Source organism: Podarcis tiliguerta, assembly GCF_965153285.1.
Source record: "Podarcis tiliguerta genome assembly, chromosome: 7".
Lineage (NCBI taxonomy): Eukaryota > Metazoa > Chordata > Lepidosauria > Squamata > Lacertidae > Podarcis > Podarcis tiliguerta.
In genome coordinates, this window is record NC_139540.1 from 1,481,870 (window position 1) to 1,500,320 (window position 18,451).

At 48.4% G+C, this 18,451-nt stretch overlaps 1 protein-coding gene across 1 annotated transcript; it reads left to right on the top strand.

Annotated features, from left to right (window-relative positions):
* Positions 1 to 2,981: 2,981 nt before the first annotated feature.
* FOXH1 (forkhead box H1) lies at positions 2,982 to 16,207 on the top strand (the record flags this gene model as incomplete). Its single annotated transcript, XM_083450282.1, has 3 exons — positions 2,982 to 3,239; positions 14,328 to 14,432; positions 15,185 to 16,207. 3 exons carry the CDS (start codon positions 2,982 to 2,984, stop codon positions 16,205 to 16,207), a joined length of 1,386 nt encoding a protein of 461 aa, XP_083306408.1.
* Between the last annotated feature and the right edge of the window lie 2,244 nt (positions 16,208 to 18,451).

Below are 18,451 nucleotides of genomic sequence, written 5' to 3' on the forward strand. Positions count from 1 at the left end.
ATGTGGATTGAGATGAGGAATCAAAAGGACTCTTTCCCTAAGGAAAGAAAGCAAGAAACTGATAACTCCCTGAAAGGAGGACCCCTTCTGGGGGGCTCCAGCCAAAATCTCCAGTCTCTTGCACCTCCAGACACAAAATTTAAATGGGGGGGGGGGGGAGCAGACTGGTCTGTTTCTTTCTTCCTCCAGGAAAAAAAATCAGTGCTTGCATTTCTTCCCATAACAGGAATGGCCATACAGATCTAACTCAGATGGATAATTTATTACGGTCGGAGACCAGCTTATAAAACACACTCGGGGGTACAATCCCAGAAGGAAAACAAACATTTAAAACAATGTACAACAATAAATTTGAAATTTATAAATGCAATAAGCGTATAGACACTTAAAACTTTATGATAAGCTACCGCGGAGAGATGACTCAGAGTCACCCATGGAACCAAATTTGGGGGTTTTCTTCACGAACTAGTTTGAGTCAGGGGATCGTCTGCGCCTACAGATCTGTACACAGAATCTGGCGACCATCCGGGTCGTCTTCTGATCTTTGCCTAACAGGAGAAGGTCAGATTTTTGCTTTTCTGGGAGGTCAGTGAGCCTCACCGGTAGGGGACCAGTGGTCTCACTACGTGCCTCTTCATAAAAGGGGCATCTAAAGAACAAGTGCCCTGGGCTTCCTATATCCCCCAATGAACAGGCGCAAAGTCTCTGAGCATATGGGACTTTTTAAAAGGCTCCTTCCAGGACCGGCGAGGGCAGAACCGAGCTTCTGGCAGATCTAACTCATATTTAATATTTCATAGAATCACAGAATTGCAGAGTCGGAAGGGGTCACGAGGGTCATCTAGTCCAACCCCCTGCAAGGCAGGAATCTTTCACCCATTGATATCCCACCTATCCCTCTAAGGCGCTCAAGGTGGCTTATCTAATTCTCCCCCTCCTCATTTAATCCCCACAACAACCCTGTGAGGTATGTTGGGTTGAGAGGCAGTGACTGAATCACCCAGTGAGCTTTAGGGTGGAGGGGGAATTCGAACCCGGGTCTCCCGAGACATAGTTCGGCACTCTAACTGCTACAGCGCACTGGTTCTCTGTGTCAACTCCCAGCAACCACGATGATGATCAGGGATGAAAATGGGAGCAGCAGTTCCACAACATCAACCACGGGATCATCCCCAGCTCTGATTCCTGCACTCAGGATGGCTGGACACTCATCATAAAACATCAGTCAAACGCAAGAGGCATCCGCATAATGCACACAAAAGCATTCCACAGATGCCAGAATCAGGAATGTGGAAACAGTGACTTGAGCAATTTGCAGTGCAATCCTAGGTGGGTCTACTCAGAAGTAAGTCTCTTTGAACTCGGTTGGGCTGCATCCTGATGTTCAGTTGGAATCTCCTTTCTTCTGACTTGAAGCCATGGGTTCGAGTCCGACCCTCCGGAGTAGGAGAAAACAAGCTGGCTCCATCTTCCAGGTGACAGCCCTTGAGATATTTGAAGATGGATCCCATATCTCCTCTTCGTCTCCTCTTTTTCAGGTTAAACATATTCATCTCCTTCAAGCGCTCCTTGCAAGGCTTAGTTTCCAGACCCCAGATCATCTCAATTTCCCTCCTCTGCATCAATTTCAGCTTGTCAATATCCCTCTTAAATTGTGATGCCCAGAACTGGACACAGTCTTCCAGGTGTGATCTGACCAAGGCAGAATACAGTGGTACAGAGCTACCTCAGGTTAAGAACTTAATTTGTTCTGGAGGTCTGTTCCTAACCTGAAACCGTTCTTAACCTGAAGCACCACTTTAGCTAATGGGGCCTCCCGCTGCCGGAGCACGATTTCTGTTCTCATCCTGAAGCAAAGTTCTTTACCTGAGGTACTATTTCTGGGTTAGCGGAGTCTGTAACCTGAAGCGTCTGTAACCCGAGGTACCACTGTACTATGAATTTCCTTGATCTGGACACTAGATTTCTGTTGATGCAGAATAGCATCAGTGTGGGGGGGGGTTGTGAGGGGCTTTTTTGCTGCCGCATCACATTGTCAACTCATGTTCAGCTTGTGTACCTTGGGTTACAGACGCTTCAGGTTACAGACTAACCCAGAAATAGTACCTCAGGTTAAGAACTTTGCTTCAGGATGAGAACAGAAATCGTGCTCCGGCGGCAGCGGGAGGCCCCATTAGCTAAAGTGGTGCTTCAGGTTAAGAACAGCTTCAGGTTAAGAACAGACCTCCGGAACAAATTAAGTTCTTAACCCGAGGTACCACTGCACTAAGACCCCATGGTCCTTTTCACATGTTCTGCTAGTAAGGCGGATGTCCCCAATCTTATATTTGTAAGTGGAGAACTTGACATTTGTCCCTCTGGAAACCCATTTTTGTTAGTTTGGGCCCAGTTCTCCAATCTCCTTAGGTCACCTTGAACCCCGATTCTGTCTTCTTGCAGCATTAGCTACCCCTCCCACTTTGATGACCTTTGGGGCCCCTTCCCACCCCACAAATCTGTGATTCGTCGATCAAGAACCACCCTGTCAGGGAAAGGGTAGGTTTCTCGCCACAAATCAAAACTCCAGTTTGTGGGTTCCTGTTTAGCCCGGGGACCCAGTTCTGCTCCAGATGTTTTGCGTGCCTGTTGCGAATGGCAGCACCATTAGGCGCCGCTACCAAGAGGTGCAAATCCTCCATCTCCCCATGCCTGCAGTAGGCATCTCATGGGGCTAACCCAGGCTCTGGATCTCTGGCTCAGAGATTAGCAGCCAGATGTTAATGGTTTGCCAACTGGCCCCGGCGCCCCTCCCCTCACACCCTTCTGCCCTGCAGGATCTCCATCTCCAGGCTGAGATTCCATCATCAGCATGATAAAGACATGAATGGGTTCCAAATCTTCCTCCTCCTTTAGGGCAACAAGCTGTTTATCCTAGGAGCTGCTGGTCAGTTGACTAGCCCTTCAGGCTCTCCCAGGCGGAGGCAGCAGCAGCAGCAGCAGCAATGTCTGCCACCTCCAGTCCATACCGAAATCCTGAGAAGGGCACCCTGGACCAGGACCCCACCGTGGGCAAGGAAGCTCTGGGGTCTGCCGAGGAGCCTGGTGGCAGGCAGGGCGAGGGTCCGGCCAAGGAGGCGGGCAGAAAAGCGAAGAGGAAGAAGAAAAACTACCACCGTCACCCCAAGCCCCCCTACACCTATTTGGCAATGATTGCACTGGCCATCCAGACCTCTCCAAGCCGGAAGCTCAAATTGTCCCAGGTAAGATGATCAGAGGGGTGGGGGGCTCAGGTGGGCGAGGGGGAGGCATCCCTACAAAAGGATATTGTTGGGAAAGGTGCAGAAAAGGGCCACCAAAATGAGGGAGTGGATGGAGCAACTCTCCTATGAAAAAAGGCAACTTTAGAGAAAAAACTATTATTATTTTTATTATGTATTGCTTGTACCCAGCTCATCTGACTGGGTTGCCCCAGCCACTCTGGGCAGCTTCCAGCAGAATTTACAGGATACACCCGGCTGTAAAAGTGGCCTTCGGGTGTCTAGGGAAGGTCCTAGAATTGGTTCTCTCTTTGAGGCGACACGATAGAAGTTAGTAAAATTGCACATGGGAGAAGAGGCTAGAGAAAAGTCGTTCTCCTCCTCTCTTAACTGTAGCAGAATCCCAGGAAGCTGAATGCTGGGAGATTCAGAACAGGTTAAAGGAAGTCCTCATTTTTCAGACAGCGCAGAGTTAAACTGCGGGAAGCAGAGATGACCACCAACCTGTCTGGATTTTAAAGAGGATTGGATAAATTCATGGGCTACTAGCCAGAATGGCTGGGCTTTGCCACCACAGCTGGAGGCAGTTACTGGAAGTTTCAGGAAAGGAGAGAGAAGGCTCTTGTGCTTAGATCCTGTTTGTTGTTTTCCCACGATGGGCATCAGGTTGGCTGCTGTGAGAACAGGATTCTGGAATAGACAGATAATTTATTACGGTCAAATGGGAATTTTTTACTGCTCAGGACTTAATGGCATTCGCTTCCGTTACGAATTCAGCGGCCCTGGGATTAATATCCTTTGCCTTGCGCAATGTGTTCGAGCCCAGAAAACCTTAGGATTTTGTCTTGACCTTTTTTAGGCTTGGAGCTTTCCTGAACTTACTTGCAGGGATACTTATCCCGATTTCTGTGATGCTGGAATAGCGGGGCCTGATCCTTGTGGAGCCTCACATTTCAACTGGAGTTTAATTCGTCCCTCGAAGGCTGCAGAGCAGGCTGCTTTAATACAACAGCTCTTTCCAAATCATGGGGACTTAGTTTCCACTATGATCATTCAGGTTGGCGGGATATATTTGAAATTCTGACATCCCTAGGCTTGTGCAGAGTTGGGCTCCCTTGCCTTGCAACCATCGCTGCTTTCCTGGGTCTCTTGCAGGAGAGTAAAAGCAAGGAGGCTTTTTTTGTAGATTGTATGTTTTTATGGGAGTGCCCGCCCTCTTCCAGGGCTTCATTCTGGTCCAAGTAATCAGGATTGCTCTCTATTTACCCATCAGAGATTGTCTTACCCCGTACCCACCCATTCAACCACTTCAATCCAAAATAACATCCTCCCCACAATTGCAGAAATTCAATCTTTTAGCGTGGTGGCACCTGTACACTTTGAAACACCAGCATTATTGTTCAGATCAGCCCAGCTATATATTTAGAATTGTAGAGTTGGAAGGGAACTTAGGGTCATCTAGTCCAACCCCCGGAAATGAGAGATTTAATCCTGTTTTTCATCTATTTTAACTTTTCAGAAGTCTAAGATTGTTGTCAAATTTCCTTACTGGTGCTTTGAGGGGTTTTGTTTTTTTTGCAATCAAGCGGTGTATACATTTTAGGACATAAAATAAATGTATTCTAGATCATCCTGGGGTCACGCTAGGGCTAGGATTTCAAAGACCAGGGCTCTTATCTGCCTAAGGACAGCTCCTTCCCAAACCAGTTAGCGAAATGCCTTGCTCCAAGCCTTTATTATCTCTGAAATGGAAGGGAATATTTACTTCCAGGTACCCGTTTCTCCCCCCAGCTGTGCTAAGCTGCTTCAGCAAGATAAAAAAGCCTTCTGGGATATCTAAGAATCTCCTCTCCCCCCCCCCCTTCCAACACCTCTGCAATGGGGGGAGCCATCCTCACAAAAAACCCTTGATAGTATTTTTAGAGGGGGGGGGGAGATGTTTGGTTTTTGTGCAATTCAGGGTGGAGGAAACTAAAGAGGGAGTAAAATAATTCAGATTTTAATATGAAAATGTTGTTGTTGTTGTTGTTGTTGTTTAAATAATAAATAATAATATTTATTATTAATTTATACATCAGCATCCAAGGATCACAGGGTGGTTTACAATATAAAAACAGAAAAATACAAAACCTGGTAACCAACAAGATCAATACCCGCCTCCCCCAGTTTAAAAGACCATCGTATAATTAGCCTGGGTAGTTTTTTTTATTCATTCATGATAATTCTAATTTTGATTATATGGAGAACTTGGGGCAGAAAAAAAAGTGTTCTGTCTATTATTAGTCGTCTTCAGGCTAGACCCATTGAAATGAATGACCCTGAGTGATTTAGCTCCATTAATTTGAGTGGGTCGGCTCTTGAGAAGAATTTCTCCCTCTCCCAGAAGCCTACGATTTGTGGTTCCCCCTGCAGCAGATTTTGGACGAAGGGGTGTATATACTTTTCCCACTCGGTGCAGGATTAATCTATGGAACTCCCTGCCACTAGATGTCGATGCTGCTGGATGAGAGTCCTTTGAAGGCGATGAGAGTGGGCGTTACGCCTCTGAATTACAGCCGTGGGTGTAATTCTGGGGAAATACTAGTTTGGAGGAGCGACGGCCATCCTTGGGGGGAGCAAGGGGTTCATTTGTGCAATATAGGACCATAATATATTGTGGTTGAAAAACAGGGCAGCATACAAGGCGCAGGGTGAAGTTTAGAAATTGGAAGTGCAGTGGTGGTACAATGGTTAGAGCGCTGGACTAGCAAGTGGGAGACCAGGATCAATGGCGGAGCTGGGGGCAGCCACGATGGCATCCCACCAGGATCATGTTCCTCCGCCAGTGACCCGGGTTCGAATCCCCTTCCCTTGGCCGTGAAGCTCACTGGGTGTGGCCTCAAAGGCCAGTTTCTGCTTCTCAGCTGAGCCTACCTCCCAGGGCTGTTGTGCGGATGACACGAGGAGGGAGAGATCCACGGGGCCACCTTGAGGACCTTAGCGGACAGGTGGGCTCAAATGCAATAAATAAATACGTTTGAGAGGCACTCTGTGCATTCTCAGGGGCCCTTGACCCAAGGGGTCGGGCTTGGCCATTGCTTTGGGGAGTCAAGGACTGCCTCTGGCAACGCTTTGTGGAAGGTCCCTCTGCAAAATTGATCCTGGCTCTTGCTTATAGTCTTCAGCAGGAGCCAGCAAACTTTTTCAGCAGGGTCCCTTGTTTGAGAACCAAGGGACCACTGTATTGATTAAGTTTCTTTCCTTCCGAAGTTTGGATTTTGCTTTTGTGATGTCTGCACTAAGTTGAGTGGGACTTACTCTCAGGTAAGTGTGCAGCCTGACCCAAATCACTCGATTTGATGCCCCTTTTTATGTAGTTTTTATGTAGTTTTATGTAGTTTTAATGTAGTTTTATGTAGTTTTTATGTAGTTTTATGTAGTTTTGCAATTTCATTGTCCTGCATGGGACAATGACAATAAAGATCTATCTATCTATCTATCTTTGGATCTCCTGGGCAAATGCCTTGGGAGACAATTGAGAGGGCCTGGAGAGAGAGAGGGCACCAGCAGGGAGGCGAGTTCGAGGGATGCTGCCTTATTCCACTGCAACATTCCTCTCCCCTCCGCCAAAGCAATTTGCACCCTGCAGGCGCTAATCCCCATCTGGCTTGACTGATCTCTGACCCATGGATGATGTGGGGAAGATATTTACACTACATACAGTAGGAGGAATGAGCCTGCTCAGCTGACAGATGCCTGGGGAGATAACAGGCTTCTGGGTCAGTGGAAAGGATTACCTTTATCCATCCAGACCCTAAACTTCCCCACTCAATGAACACCCCCCCCCCCAGTTGTCCTAACTCTGAAGACCCCTGGGTAGGCAAACTAAGGCCCAGGGGCCGGATCCGGCCATAGCTGTCAACTTTTCCCTTTTCTTACGATATACGATATCTTTATTGTCATTGTCCCATACAGAACAATGAAATTGGAAATCTACATAAAACATCCAAAACCCGCTAAAAACTCTGAAACCCCACTTTAAAATGCAATATACTCCCATAGAGACTCTTTATGCTGCATTTAGAACCAGAATTTCATTTGCGTAGAACCTGTTTCTCAGGCGGCTAGTCCTAGTCTTTATAACCCTGGACCTTCTTCCAGAAGGCAGAAGCTGAAAGAGATAATTTCTTGCGAGGAATCCCATTCGGAATCAGGGAATTTCCCTTAAAGAAATGGAAAGTTGACAGCTATGGATCTGGCCCAATCGCTTTCTAAATCGGGCCCGTGGACAGTCCGGGAATCAGCGTGTTTTTACATGAGTAGAATGTGTCCTTTTATTTAACATGCATCTCTGGGTTATTTGTGGGGCATAGGAATTCATTCATTTCCCCCAAAAAATATAGTCTGGCCCCCCACAAGGTCTGAGGGACAGAGGACCGGCCCCCTGCTGAAAAGGTTTGCTGACCCCTGGTATAAGCTAAACAAGCTATAGCTTAGGGCCCCCCAAAAAAAAATTTTTAAGGAAAAAACAACCTGGATGTATTGTATTTCAGTTCAACAGTTGCTTTGATAAAATACGTGTATTTTGTTACATGCAAATGGCTTGAGATACCTATGAGGTCCATCAATTACCATGTAGCATTTATTCAACACAAAAAAAACAACAGTTTGTTGTTGGCAAAGGACAGCTGGACATAGAAAGGGCCCCATAACCTTCAGTAGCTTAGGACCTCCTCAAACCGAAATCGGGCCCTGATGCCTAGACAGAACTGCAGCCCTCAATATTATTAAATTGCATTTTAACCTGTATTTTAAATTCAGGGGTTTTTGTTTTTGTTTTTTTCCTCCCTCTCTTTTTCCCCTATTATGTTTTTACTGTGATTTTATATTATTGGTGTTAGCTGCCCTGAGCCTGGCTCTGGCCGAGGAGGGCAGGGTATAAATAAAATTATTATTATTATTATTATTATTATTAGGTGGGCCAGGGTTACCTAACTGGGTTTTTTAACAGCTGGAAGCCAGCTTTGGATCTCAACGTGATACGGTTTCCGTCTCCTGTTCCAGGCATCCTCTACCGCTATCCCAGAAAAGAAATTAAGAGACTCATAGAATTGTCGAGTTGCCAGGGTCATCTAGTCCAGCCCCGTGTGTTGCAGGAAACGTTTAATTATTAGAAGCTAGTATTTCTGGCAGTGAGAGGCAGGTACAGCTGCTTAATACGGTAATAATAATAATAGTTTTTTATTTATACCCTGCCCTTCCCAGTTCAGAAAACTGGGCTCAGGGCGGCTAACAACAAATTTAAAACACTTAATTGATGCAACAAAAAACAACATAAAATACAGTATAAAATGTGAATAACAATAAATTCAGAATTCAAAAATCAATTTTGGGGGAAAGCCACCTAATAAACATTAGATGGGCTAGCTGGCTAAGTTAGTCCTATTTGGGCCAGCGAGGAGACCAGGGGAGAATTAGCTGTGGGATCCCAGAGCAGGTAATCTTCATAAAAAGGGGAGGAAGGGGAATAAAAGATCAGGCTAAGTTCAAATTGAAAGCCAGGTGGAATAGCTCTGTCTTACAGGCCCTGTGGAAGGAAGTTAAATCCTGCAGGGCCCTGGTCTCATGGGAGAGAGCATTCCTCCAAGTTGGAGCCACCACTGAGAAGGCCCTGGCCCTGGTGGAGGATAATCTGACTTCCTTAGGGACCTCTAAACTATGATTATTCATGGACCTTAAGGTCCTCTGCGGGGCAGACCAGGAGAGGCAGTCCCGTAAATACGAGGGCCCTAAGCCACAAGAGCGATGCTCGAAACAGAGCGGTGGTGCCAGGCTCCCTAATTAGGGAGTTGATTGCGAGGCCTTTCAGGTCCAGCCTTTCTCCACCCGTGGGTCCCCAGATGTTGTTGATCTACAACTCCCATCACCCCTAGCTAGCAAGGCCAGAGCTCAGGGATGATGGGAGTTGTAGTCCAACATCTGGGGACCCACAGGTAGAGAACCGCAAGCCGTTACAATTCATGGCCATGCAGACCTGGGGTTTCTGTTGGGACGGGGGAAAGTTCCTTTTCTGCCCCTCTCTCTGCAGAAAAGCACACCCAACTGAACTCTTTCCTGCAAGCCTGCAAGGGGTCAGTGGCACCGGAGGCCGTTTTCTCTGTTTACATTTTTGGATCATCCAGGTGTTCTCCCAGAGGAGGAGTCGGGTCAATGTCTTACCTGGTTCAAGGTGGTTTCAAAAGCTCCCTTCCTCACGCCTTGTCTGGGCAGCTGGGAGGGAGGCTAAGAAATGCAGCTTTTCTTATTTACAATTTGATGATCAATATAAATGATAATTAGGACTAATTCAGCCAGCTGGCCCTGGTGATCATCTAATGTTTATTGGATGGCGTTCCCCCCTAAATTGCTTTTTGATTTCTGAATTTATTGTTATTCATGTTTTATGCTGTTTGTTGTTGCACCAATTACAGTGGTGCCCCGCAAGACGAATGCCTCGTAAGACGGAAAACCCGCAAGACGAAAGGGTTTTCCGTCTGCAGAGGCGCTTCGCAAGCCGAATTTCCCTATGGGCTTGCTTCGCAAGACGAAAAATGACGAAAAAATTGAATTTTTTTCTCGCTCCAAAACCCTTTTTCCTGAAGCGCTAAACTGCTAAAAGCATTTTAGCAGAAAAACCGCTAATCCCCCAAGGCTTAAAAAGCCGTTTTTAGCCCTTAAAGTGCCAATAGCGCTAATAGCGCTACTCCGTCAATGGGCTTGCTTCGCAAGACGAACAAACCGCAAGATGAAGAGACTCGCGGAACAGATTCTTTTCGTCTTGGGAGGCACCACTGTAAGTGTTTTAAATTTGTTGTTAGCTGCCCTGAGCCCGGTTTTCTGAACCGGGAAGGGTGGGGTAATAATAATAATAATAATAATAATAATAAAAATTTATTAAATATGAATCATAGTAGAGTTGGAAGGGGTCCCCCTATGGTCATCTAGTCCAGCCCCCTCCAGTGCAGGATCTGGCACAGGTCTGAAGTTGACCGAGTGCTGAAGATGCTGAAGGGAACTTGGTGGTTTCTCAGCTTCGATTGGTGTTGGCTGGAAATGGAGAGTCTGGGCTAAAATTCGCCCATTGTTGGCACCTCACCCCTGGGGAACTCGACTCCATGAGTCTCTCCCTTTGCAGTTGCAGAGGCTGCCCAGAAGGGGGCATCCTGTTCCATCTCTGGTGGGGAATGCAATCAAGCCAGAGGTTTTCATCCTTTTTGAGCCTAGGGCTCCCTTGACCAACTACAGTCACACCTTGAGTTACACCTGCTTCAGGTTGCGTTTTTTCGGGTTATGGACCACCGAAACCTGGAAGTACCAGAAAGGGTTACTTCCGGGTTTCGGTGGTTGCACATGCGCCAAAGTGCTAATCGTGCTTTGTGCATGCACAGAAGTGCCGAATCGCAATCCACGCATGCGCAGATGCGGGTTGCGAATGCTGCGGCTTGTGAACGTGCATCCCGCACGGATCACACTCTCAACCTGAGCATCCACTGTACATTATTTCTGTGGCACCTCTGGGGGACATAAGTATCCAGTTAGGTCACCCTTTGCTTGCAGAGCTGGCAGCCCCTCACCCTTTTCCAAACCTGCCCCCCCCCCGTGGTTCCTCTCCTCTCCCCTCTCCTTGGGAGTCCTTTGGGCAGCCGCTGCTGCCACCCCTGGTCTCTAAGCTGCTCCCCCCCCCCCCAAATAGAGAGGGGTTCCTCACAGGGCAGAGGATGCCCCCAGCCTTAGTGGCCCAACAGAGACTGGCCGAAGGTGAAAGCGAGGCCAGCACCTTACCTTGGGAGCCAGCAATGGCAGGATCGGGGCTGCTGCAAATAATAATAATAATAATAATAATAATAATAATAATAATAATAATAATAAATTTATTTCTATCACGCCCTCCCCAGCCGAAGCCAGGCTCAGAGCAGCTAGCAACAATAAAAGTAGCACAGGTTACATAAAATCACAATCAATTAATTTAAATACAGTGGTACCTCTGGATACAAACAGGATCTGTTCCGAAGCCCCGTTCGCATCCTGAAGCAAACGCAACCTGCATGTGCGCGATTCGCCGCTTCCGCACATGCGTGCGACGTCATTTTGAGCGTCTGCGAATGCACGGGCAGCGAAACCTGGAAGTAACGCGTTCTGTTACTTCTGGGTCGCCGTGGAGCGTTACGTGAAAGCGCTCAACCTGAAGCAACTTCAACCCGAGGTATGACTGTACATTCTAAAATCAATTCATTCTAAAATCAATTCAGAGTCGAATTCATGGCAACCACTGGGCGAGAGTTCTGTGAGGATTGCCAAAGGAGGGGGTTAGACTGTGCCCTGGCCAAAGGCCTGGTGGAACAGCTCCGTCTTGCAGGCCCTGCGGAAAGATGTCAAGTCCCGCAGGGCCCTGGTCTCTTAGGACAGAGCGTTCCACCAGATCGGGGCCACGGCCAAAAAGGCCCTGGGCTCTGGTTGAGGCCAACCTAACCTCCCTGTGGCCCGGGACCTCCAAGATGTTTTTCTTTGAAGACCGTAAGGTCCTCCGTGGGACATACCAGGCGAGGCGGTCCCGTAGGTATGAGGGTCCTAGGCCATATAGGCTTTAAAGGTTAAAACCAGCACCTTGAACCTGATCCTGTACTCCACCGGGAGCCAGTGCAGCTGGTATAGCACTGGATGAATGGGATCCCGCGGCTGCAAGACTTTGGGAGAGATTAGAAGAGGGAGGGAAGGAAAGGAAAGAGGGACAAAGGACACCCCTGACCATCATTTCAAAGCACCCCAGGGTGCCACAGCACCATAAAGGTAAAGGTAAAGGGACCCCTGACCGTTAGGTCCAATCGCGGCCGATTCTGGGGTTGCGGCGCTCATCTCGCTTTATTGGCCGAGGGAGCCGGCATACAGCTTCCGGGTCATGTGGCCAGCAGGACTAAGCCGCTTCTGGCGAACCAGAGCAGCGCACGGAAACGCCGTTTACCTTCCCGCCGGAGCGGTACCTATTGATCTACTTGCACTTTGATGTCCTTTCGAACTGCTAGGTGGGCAGGAGCAGGGACCGAGCAACAGGAGCTCATCCCGTCGCGGGGATTCGAACCGCCGACCTTCTGATCGGCAAGTCCTAGGCTCTGTGGTTTAACCCACAGTGCCACCCACGTCCCTCCACAGCACCATAGCGGTCAACTTTTTCCCTTTTTTAAAGGGAAATTCCCTTATTCCGAATAGGATTCCTCACAAGAAAAGGGAAAAGTTGACAGCTCTGCGCAGCGCACTGGTTGAAAACCTCTGACTTAGGTTATCATAGAATTGCAGAGTCAGAAAGGACCACGAGGATAATGCAGCCCCTTGCAATGCAGGAATCTTTTGCCCAGTCTGGGTCTTGAACCCGCAACCGTGATATTCTAAGTCGCAGGCTCTAGCAATTGAGCTGTCCCACAGCTTAAAACGGACAGCACTGCAGCAACACACAACACTGCTCTTCAGCATCTTGCCCTCAGGTGGGAGCTCACCTGTCCTATTCAAAAGGTTGCTTTGAACAAAGCCAAGGCAGGAAATGCAAATCCTCAGGATATGTCTATTTAACCGTCATTAAAAGAGCTATTTGTGGTGGGGCGGGGAGAAGTCTCCAGGTCATCCCTTTTAGAAAACCTTAATCAGTTCATCTTCCTCTTTCCTGATAACTTCTAGGTTGGTTCACATGGAAAGACCTATCTAGAGAACCCAATGCAATAAAGGACACTACAAGGATAACATAAATATGAATAAAATTCAATGTAAGACAATATTATAAATACAATCGTTGCAGCTCATCAATACTACGTTGATTCAAATGAATTACAGCAGTAAATATGTGATCTATAGTTTTTTCTTCATGAAGTTAATAATGACAATAATAATAATTTTTATTTATAATATTTATTAATATAATAATAATTTTTATTTATACCCCGCCCTCCCCAGCCAAGCTCAGGGTGGCTAACAAGCAATAATAAAAACAAGTTGAATGAATACAACTTAAAAACAAGATTAAACTACAACATTAAAATACTGAACCATTAAAATATTTAAAAAGGTCATATTGCTTTTTCCAGCCATCCCATAACTGAATGTGCTCTGTAGCCTTTGACATTTCTGCAATATTCCAACCATGTTTTCACTGTTAATGGCATGCTAACATTCCCCTTTGTGGCAATCGAAACTTCTGGAGCTGTCAAGAGCTTCATACTAGCTCATAAATATATCTTTTTTCTCACATCATCATTCAGATAACTTGATAAAACCACATGAGAGTGCAGTGGTTTTGCAACCTAATATTAGATAGAATGCATAGTGATAATGCATAGTTAACCGTTTTTCCAAAACAAGTTAATTGAGAAATTAGAAATCTGCTGTATTAGAATTAGAATTTTATTATTACGGTCACAGACCAGTTCCAGCTCACTTACAATATCAGGAAAATCATAAAACACAACAGGAATACATTGAATTGCAGTTGGATATAACAGAGACAATTCAGATATAGCTGCAGTTAAAAATATATGAAATATGAAATGAGTATACCTCTAACCCTGATCCATGCTGCATTCTAAATTGCCTGTCTGGAGTCAAATACCACATACTTTAATATGTAGCATTTAATAATATTTAATAATGATTTCCTCTTATCTCTTGACAGATGGTTTTGAGCCAGGCTTTTTGCAAATATAAAATGCCATATCTGATCCAATATATACTTGGGCCAGCCTCCCCCCCCCCCCCCCGGCAGGAATCGACTTATTTATTTGGTTTATTCCCCACCTTTGCTCCAAGGAGCTCAAAGCAGCCGATCTTACCCTCTTATCACAACAACCTTGCAAGGCAGGCGGGTCAGCTGTGTGGCAGAGCTCTGGTCATTCCAGCAGGTGGCGCTGCCGGCCAGATTCTGGCCTCCTCCCCTCCAGAAGGATATTGCAGAATCCTAGAATCCAGAGCCGGCCGTTCTTGATCCCTTCTCCCCAAGAGCTGTATTGCCTTCGTTCCGATGGGGCACTGTCCGGGATCGGTGCCCACTGACCCCCGAGGAATCCTTTCACATTTGCTTCCTGCTCTTTTCAGATCATCCAAGAGATCAGCACCCTCTTCCCCTTCTTCAAGGAAGGCTACCAGGGATGGAAGGACTCGATCCGCCACAACCTGTCTTCCAACGACTGTTTCTACAAGGTAAGGTGGGGGCGCAAGGGAGGGAGGGAGGGTTGGGGCCTGAAGGGGACCCTGCGCTTCAAGAGGGGCCACAATCGGACAGCATAATTGCAGAGATTATTATTATTATTATTATTATTATTATTATTATTATTATTATTATTATCATTATCAATTTATTTTTCCCAGCCACTCAACAGATCACCAAGGTCCATGAATAACCATAGCTGAGAGGTCCCGGGCCCTAAGGAAGCCAGACTATCCTCCACCAGGGCCAGGGCCTTCTCAGTGGTGGCTCCACTCTGGTGGAATGCTCTGTCCCATGAGACTAGGGCCCTGCAGGATTTAACCTCCTTCCATCGGGCCTGTAAGAGAGAGCTATTCCGCCTGGCCTTTAATTTGAATTCAGCCTGATCTTTTATTTCCCTTTCCTTCCCTCCCCCTTCCCTTTTATGAAGATCACCTGCTCTGAGACCCCACAGCTAATTCTCCCCTGGCCTCCTCACTGGCCCAAATAGCACCAATTCAGCCAGCTAGCCCTGGGGATTATCTAATGCTTATTTCCCCTAAATTGATTTTTGAATTTTATTGTTATTCATGTTTTTATATTGTATTTTATGCTGCTTTTATAATTAAAAGTATTTTAAATTTGTTGTTAGCTGCCCTGAGCCCGGTTTTTGAACCAGGAAGGGCGGGGTATAAATAAGAAATTATTATTATTATTAATAACAATAATAAAAAAGCACCTCATCCCTCCCTCCCGTCTCCCGCAGGTGCTGAAGGACCCCTCCAAGCCAAAGGCCAAGGGGAATTTCTGGACCGTGGACGTGAAGCGCATCCCCCCGGAGGCCCTAAAACTGCAAAACACCCCCATCTCCCGCCAGGAAGAGCGGGCATTTGCCGCCGACCTGGCCCCCTATGTGTACCACGGCTGGCCGCTCAACGGAAGACCCCCGGCCCCCCAGAACGTGCCCACCCATGAGGACACAAGGACATTCCCGGCCGGTGAAGGGGTCCCCCAAAACAGCCCCATCAGCATTGACACCCTGCTCAGCGACTTCCAGGACGTGGGTCTGAGCGGGAAGCCCAGGGCAGCCCCCGAGCTGCCCCACAGCCCCTCTGCTGCCCTAGACGCTTGGGGCTCCGTCCCCGTTTACCAGGTCTGCACAGGGCACCCGGTTCTGCCCTGGCGGCCCCCCAGCCACCTGCCGGCCCTCCGTTCCTTCTCCTCCTCCAGCAGCCTCTCCTCCCTGGGGTCCCTGTCCCCCGACGGAAGGCAAGCCGGGTGGCCGAGGCCCAAGAAGGGGCACGCGCCCCACAGCTTGGCCAAGCGCCCCCGGGTCCGCCAGGACCCCGAGAGCAGCAGCTCAGACTCCGACGACGCCCCGCGGGCCGGAGGGCCACACCTGCAGCAGCTGCCCACCTCGTACACTAAGTGCGTGGCCCCCAACGTGGTGGCTCCCCCCAGCTACCCACCACCCTTTTCCGCCTTTGCCGCCATCCCAGGTCTGCCGATTTACAACCCCATGCCCTTCGCAAGCCCCCCGGGGTACTGGGAGCTGCTCCCCAGGCCCCCCGCCCCCCTGGCCCGTCCCTCGGGGCTCTTGCTCGACTTGGACCAAGCCATGCCGCCCAACAAGACCGTCTTCGACGCCTGGATGACCCAGCCAGCCGACATCATGTTCCCAGTTGCCGGCGTGGCGGGGCCTTTTCTGCGGAGCACAGTGGTGGCCCCCTACCAGCCCGGCCAGCAGCCAGGAGACACGCTCCTGTCCCCAGACCACTTGCCTCTCTGAAAAGAAAGCAGGACTTAAGAAATGACGCCTCTTGGCTTAATCTCTCCAAGACCCGGGATTCGCAACTGCAGATGTTCCAGATCTCACAGGAAACAGAAATCCCAGTCTCCCTCCATTAGGCGCCATCATGCCCAGCTCTCTTGGGTTCGCCATTCCTGGACAGCCATAGTCCGTGCAATGGGAACCTCGAGGCTGGACTACTACAATGCGCTCTGCGTGGGGCTGCCCTTGGACCCGGTTCAGAAGCCGCGGTCCAATTGCTGACGGGAGCTTCCAGCAAAAACATTTAACTCCCTTGCTAAAGGAGCTGGTTGCTCATTTGCTTCTGAGCCAGGTTCAAGGTCCTTGTCTTGATTTACAAAGCCCTCGCCTGGCCGGCCGACATCGTGTTCCCAGTTGCGAGCGTGGCGGGGCCTTTTCTGAGGAGCACGGTGGTGGCCCCCTACCAACCCTGCCAGCAGCCAGGAGAAGCGCTGTTGTCCCCAGACCACTTGCCTCTCTGAAAAGAAAGTTGGACTCTGGAGCTTCTGACCTCTCTGCAATGATTTTGGGCCCCCTTCGATGGGCTACGGGCAGGCTATGAAGCCCCCAGGTCCCCAAGGCTCCTAAAGCAGATACACAGACTTGCTTTCAGTCATTGAGGAGACGGGCAAGGAGATTCAAGCTGCCTACGCCAGGCAGCAAGAGTGGTATGGAGAGGTGAGGAATTGTTCATGCCCCCCGGGCGCTGGTTAGAGAGTGTCTGGCAGAGACAGAGCGCAATGCCCAGACCTAACAGTCGCTTCCTCCTGGCGCTGCCTCGGGGGGGGGGGGACCCTGGCACTTTCTGGCCAATCAACATTTTGGAATCTGGAGATCTCCCCTCACCCCTTCAAATCTTTCCACCCATCAGTGTCTCAAGTCCTAGGACTGTGATCACCTCCAAAGACCTTTACGCCAATTGGCGCCTAATAATCGGAAGCTTCTACAGCATCGCAGGACTTTCCCATCAATTGGCACTCCAGGAGTAGATGCAGAAAAGAGCTTGTTGCTTACACCCTCTGGTCAACGGGTGAGAATAATGGCTGGTAGCAAGTCTGTCTTTAGAAATGCAAGGTTTTTTAAAATAAATAAATAAAAGGAAAAAGTTGGGGGGTGACAGCTTTGGTCCCGGGGGTTGGGCTAAATGACCCTCGGGTCCCTTACAATTCTACGATTCTGCCTCAGCCGGGGTCACCTGAACCCTTCTATCCCAAACCGCTGAGATCCTCCGCAAGAGCGTTGCTGGCCACCTCCTGAGTTGGCGAGGATCATCTGGCCCCAACAAGAAACCAAACCTTCAGTGTCATCGGTTCAGCCAGCCCTGTGGAACTCCCTGCCACTAGAGATTCAGCGGGCTCCTTCCGTTTCAACCTGAACTTTTTCTGTGCCGTCAAGCCCTTAAGTAAACGTATTTACATAATAGTAAGGTGATGGTCTCTGGTTAAAATAAGTTTCAATTTTTTAAAAAATATGTATATTGTTGTAAACTGCTCTTGAAAAAAATGATATAGCAGGATATAAATATTTTTATAAATAAATACAAATTCACTCCACAGCAAACTCTGGTTTTTTTGGTGGAATCTACAGGGCGGCAGACGAGGCCACAGGGCTGGCGTTATGGAAGATCTCTGCCCTGCCTTTGGGAATACCATTCCCCACAGCGTCCTCACCTTGCAATGATAAGCTTCAAGAAAATGGGTGCATTTATGTCCAAAGCTTTGCTACCAGGTTATGGGAATGGGGAGCTGCACAGTTTGCTTCGCTTTTGACAGGAGGGAAAGGGATATTTTAAAAGCTGCGAACCGTGGGCAGGGGAGAGAGAGAGAAGGATGGGCAAATATTTGAAATATTTTTGTGCCAGGTGTCACCACAAGACATCTCTCCTCATCCCGTGAAGTGCGAAGAGGTAGCCAGACCCAACATTTTTGCATCTCAGCTTCTTCCTTTTTTTTGCTGTTGAGGAATTGCTCACATAGAGGGGCTCGGTCCCTGCTCCTGCCCACCTAGCAGTTCAGAAGCACACCAGTGCAAGTAGATAAATAGGTACCGCTCCGGCAGGAAGGTAAACGGCGTTTCCGTGCGCTGCTCTGGTTCGCCAGAGGCGGCTTAGTTATGCTGGCCACATGACCCGGAAGCTGTACGCCGGCTCCCTCAGCCAATAAAGCGAGATGAGCACCGCAACCCCAGAGTCAGCCACAACTGCACCTAATGGTCAGGGGTCCC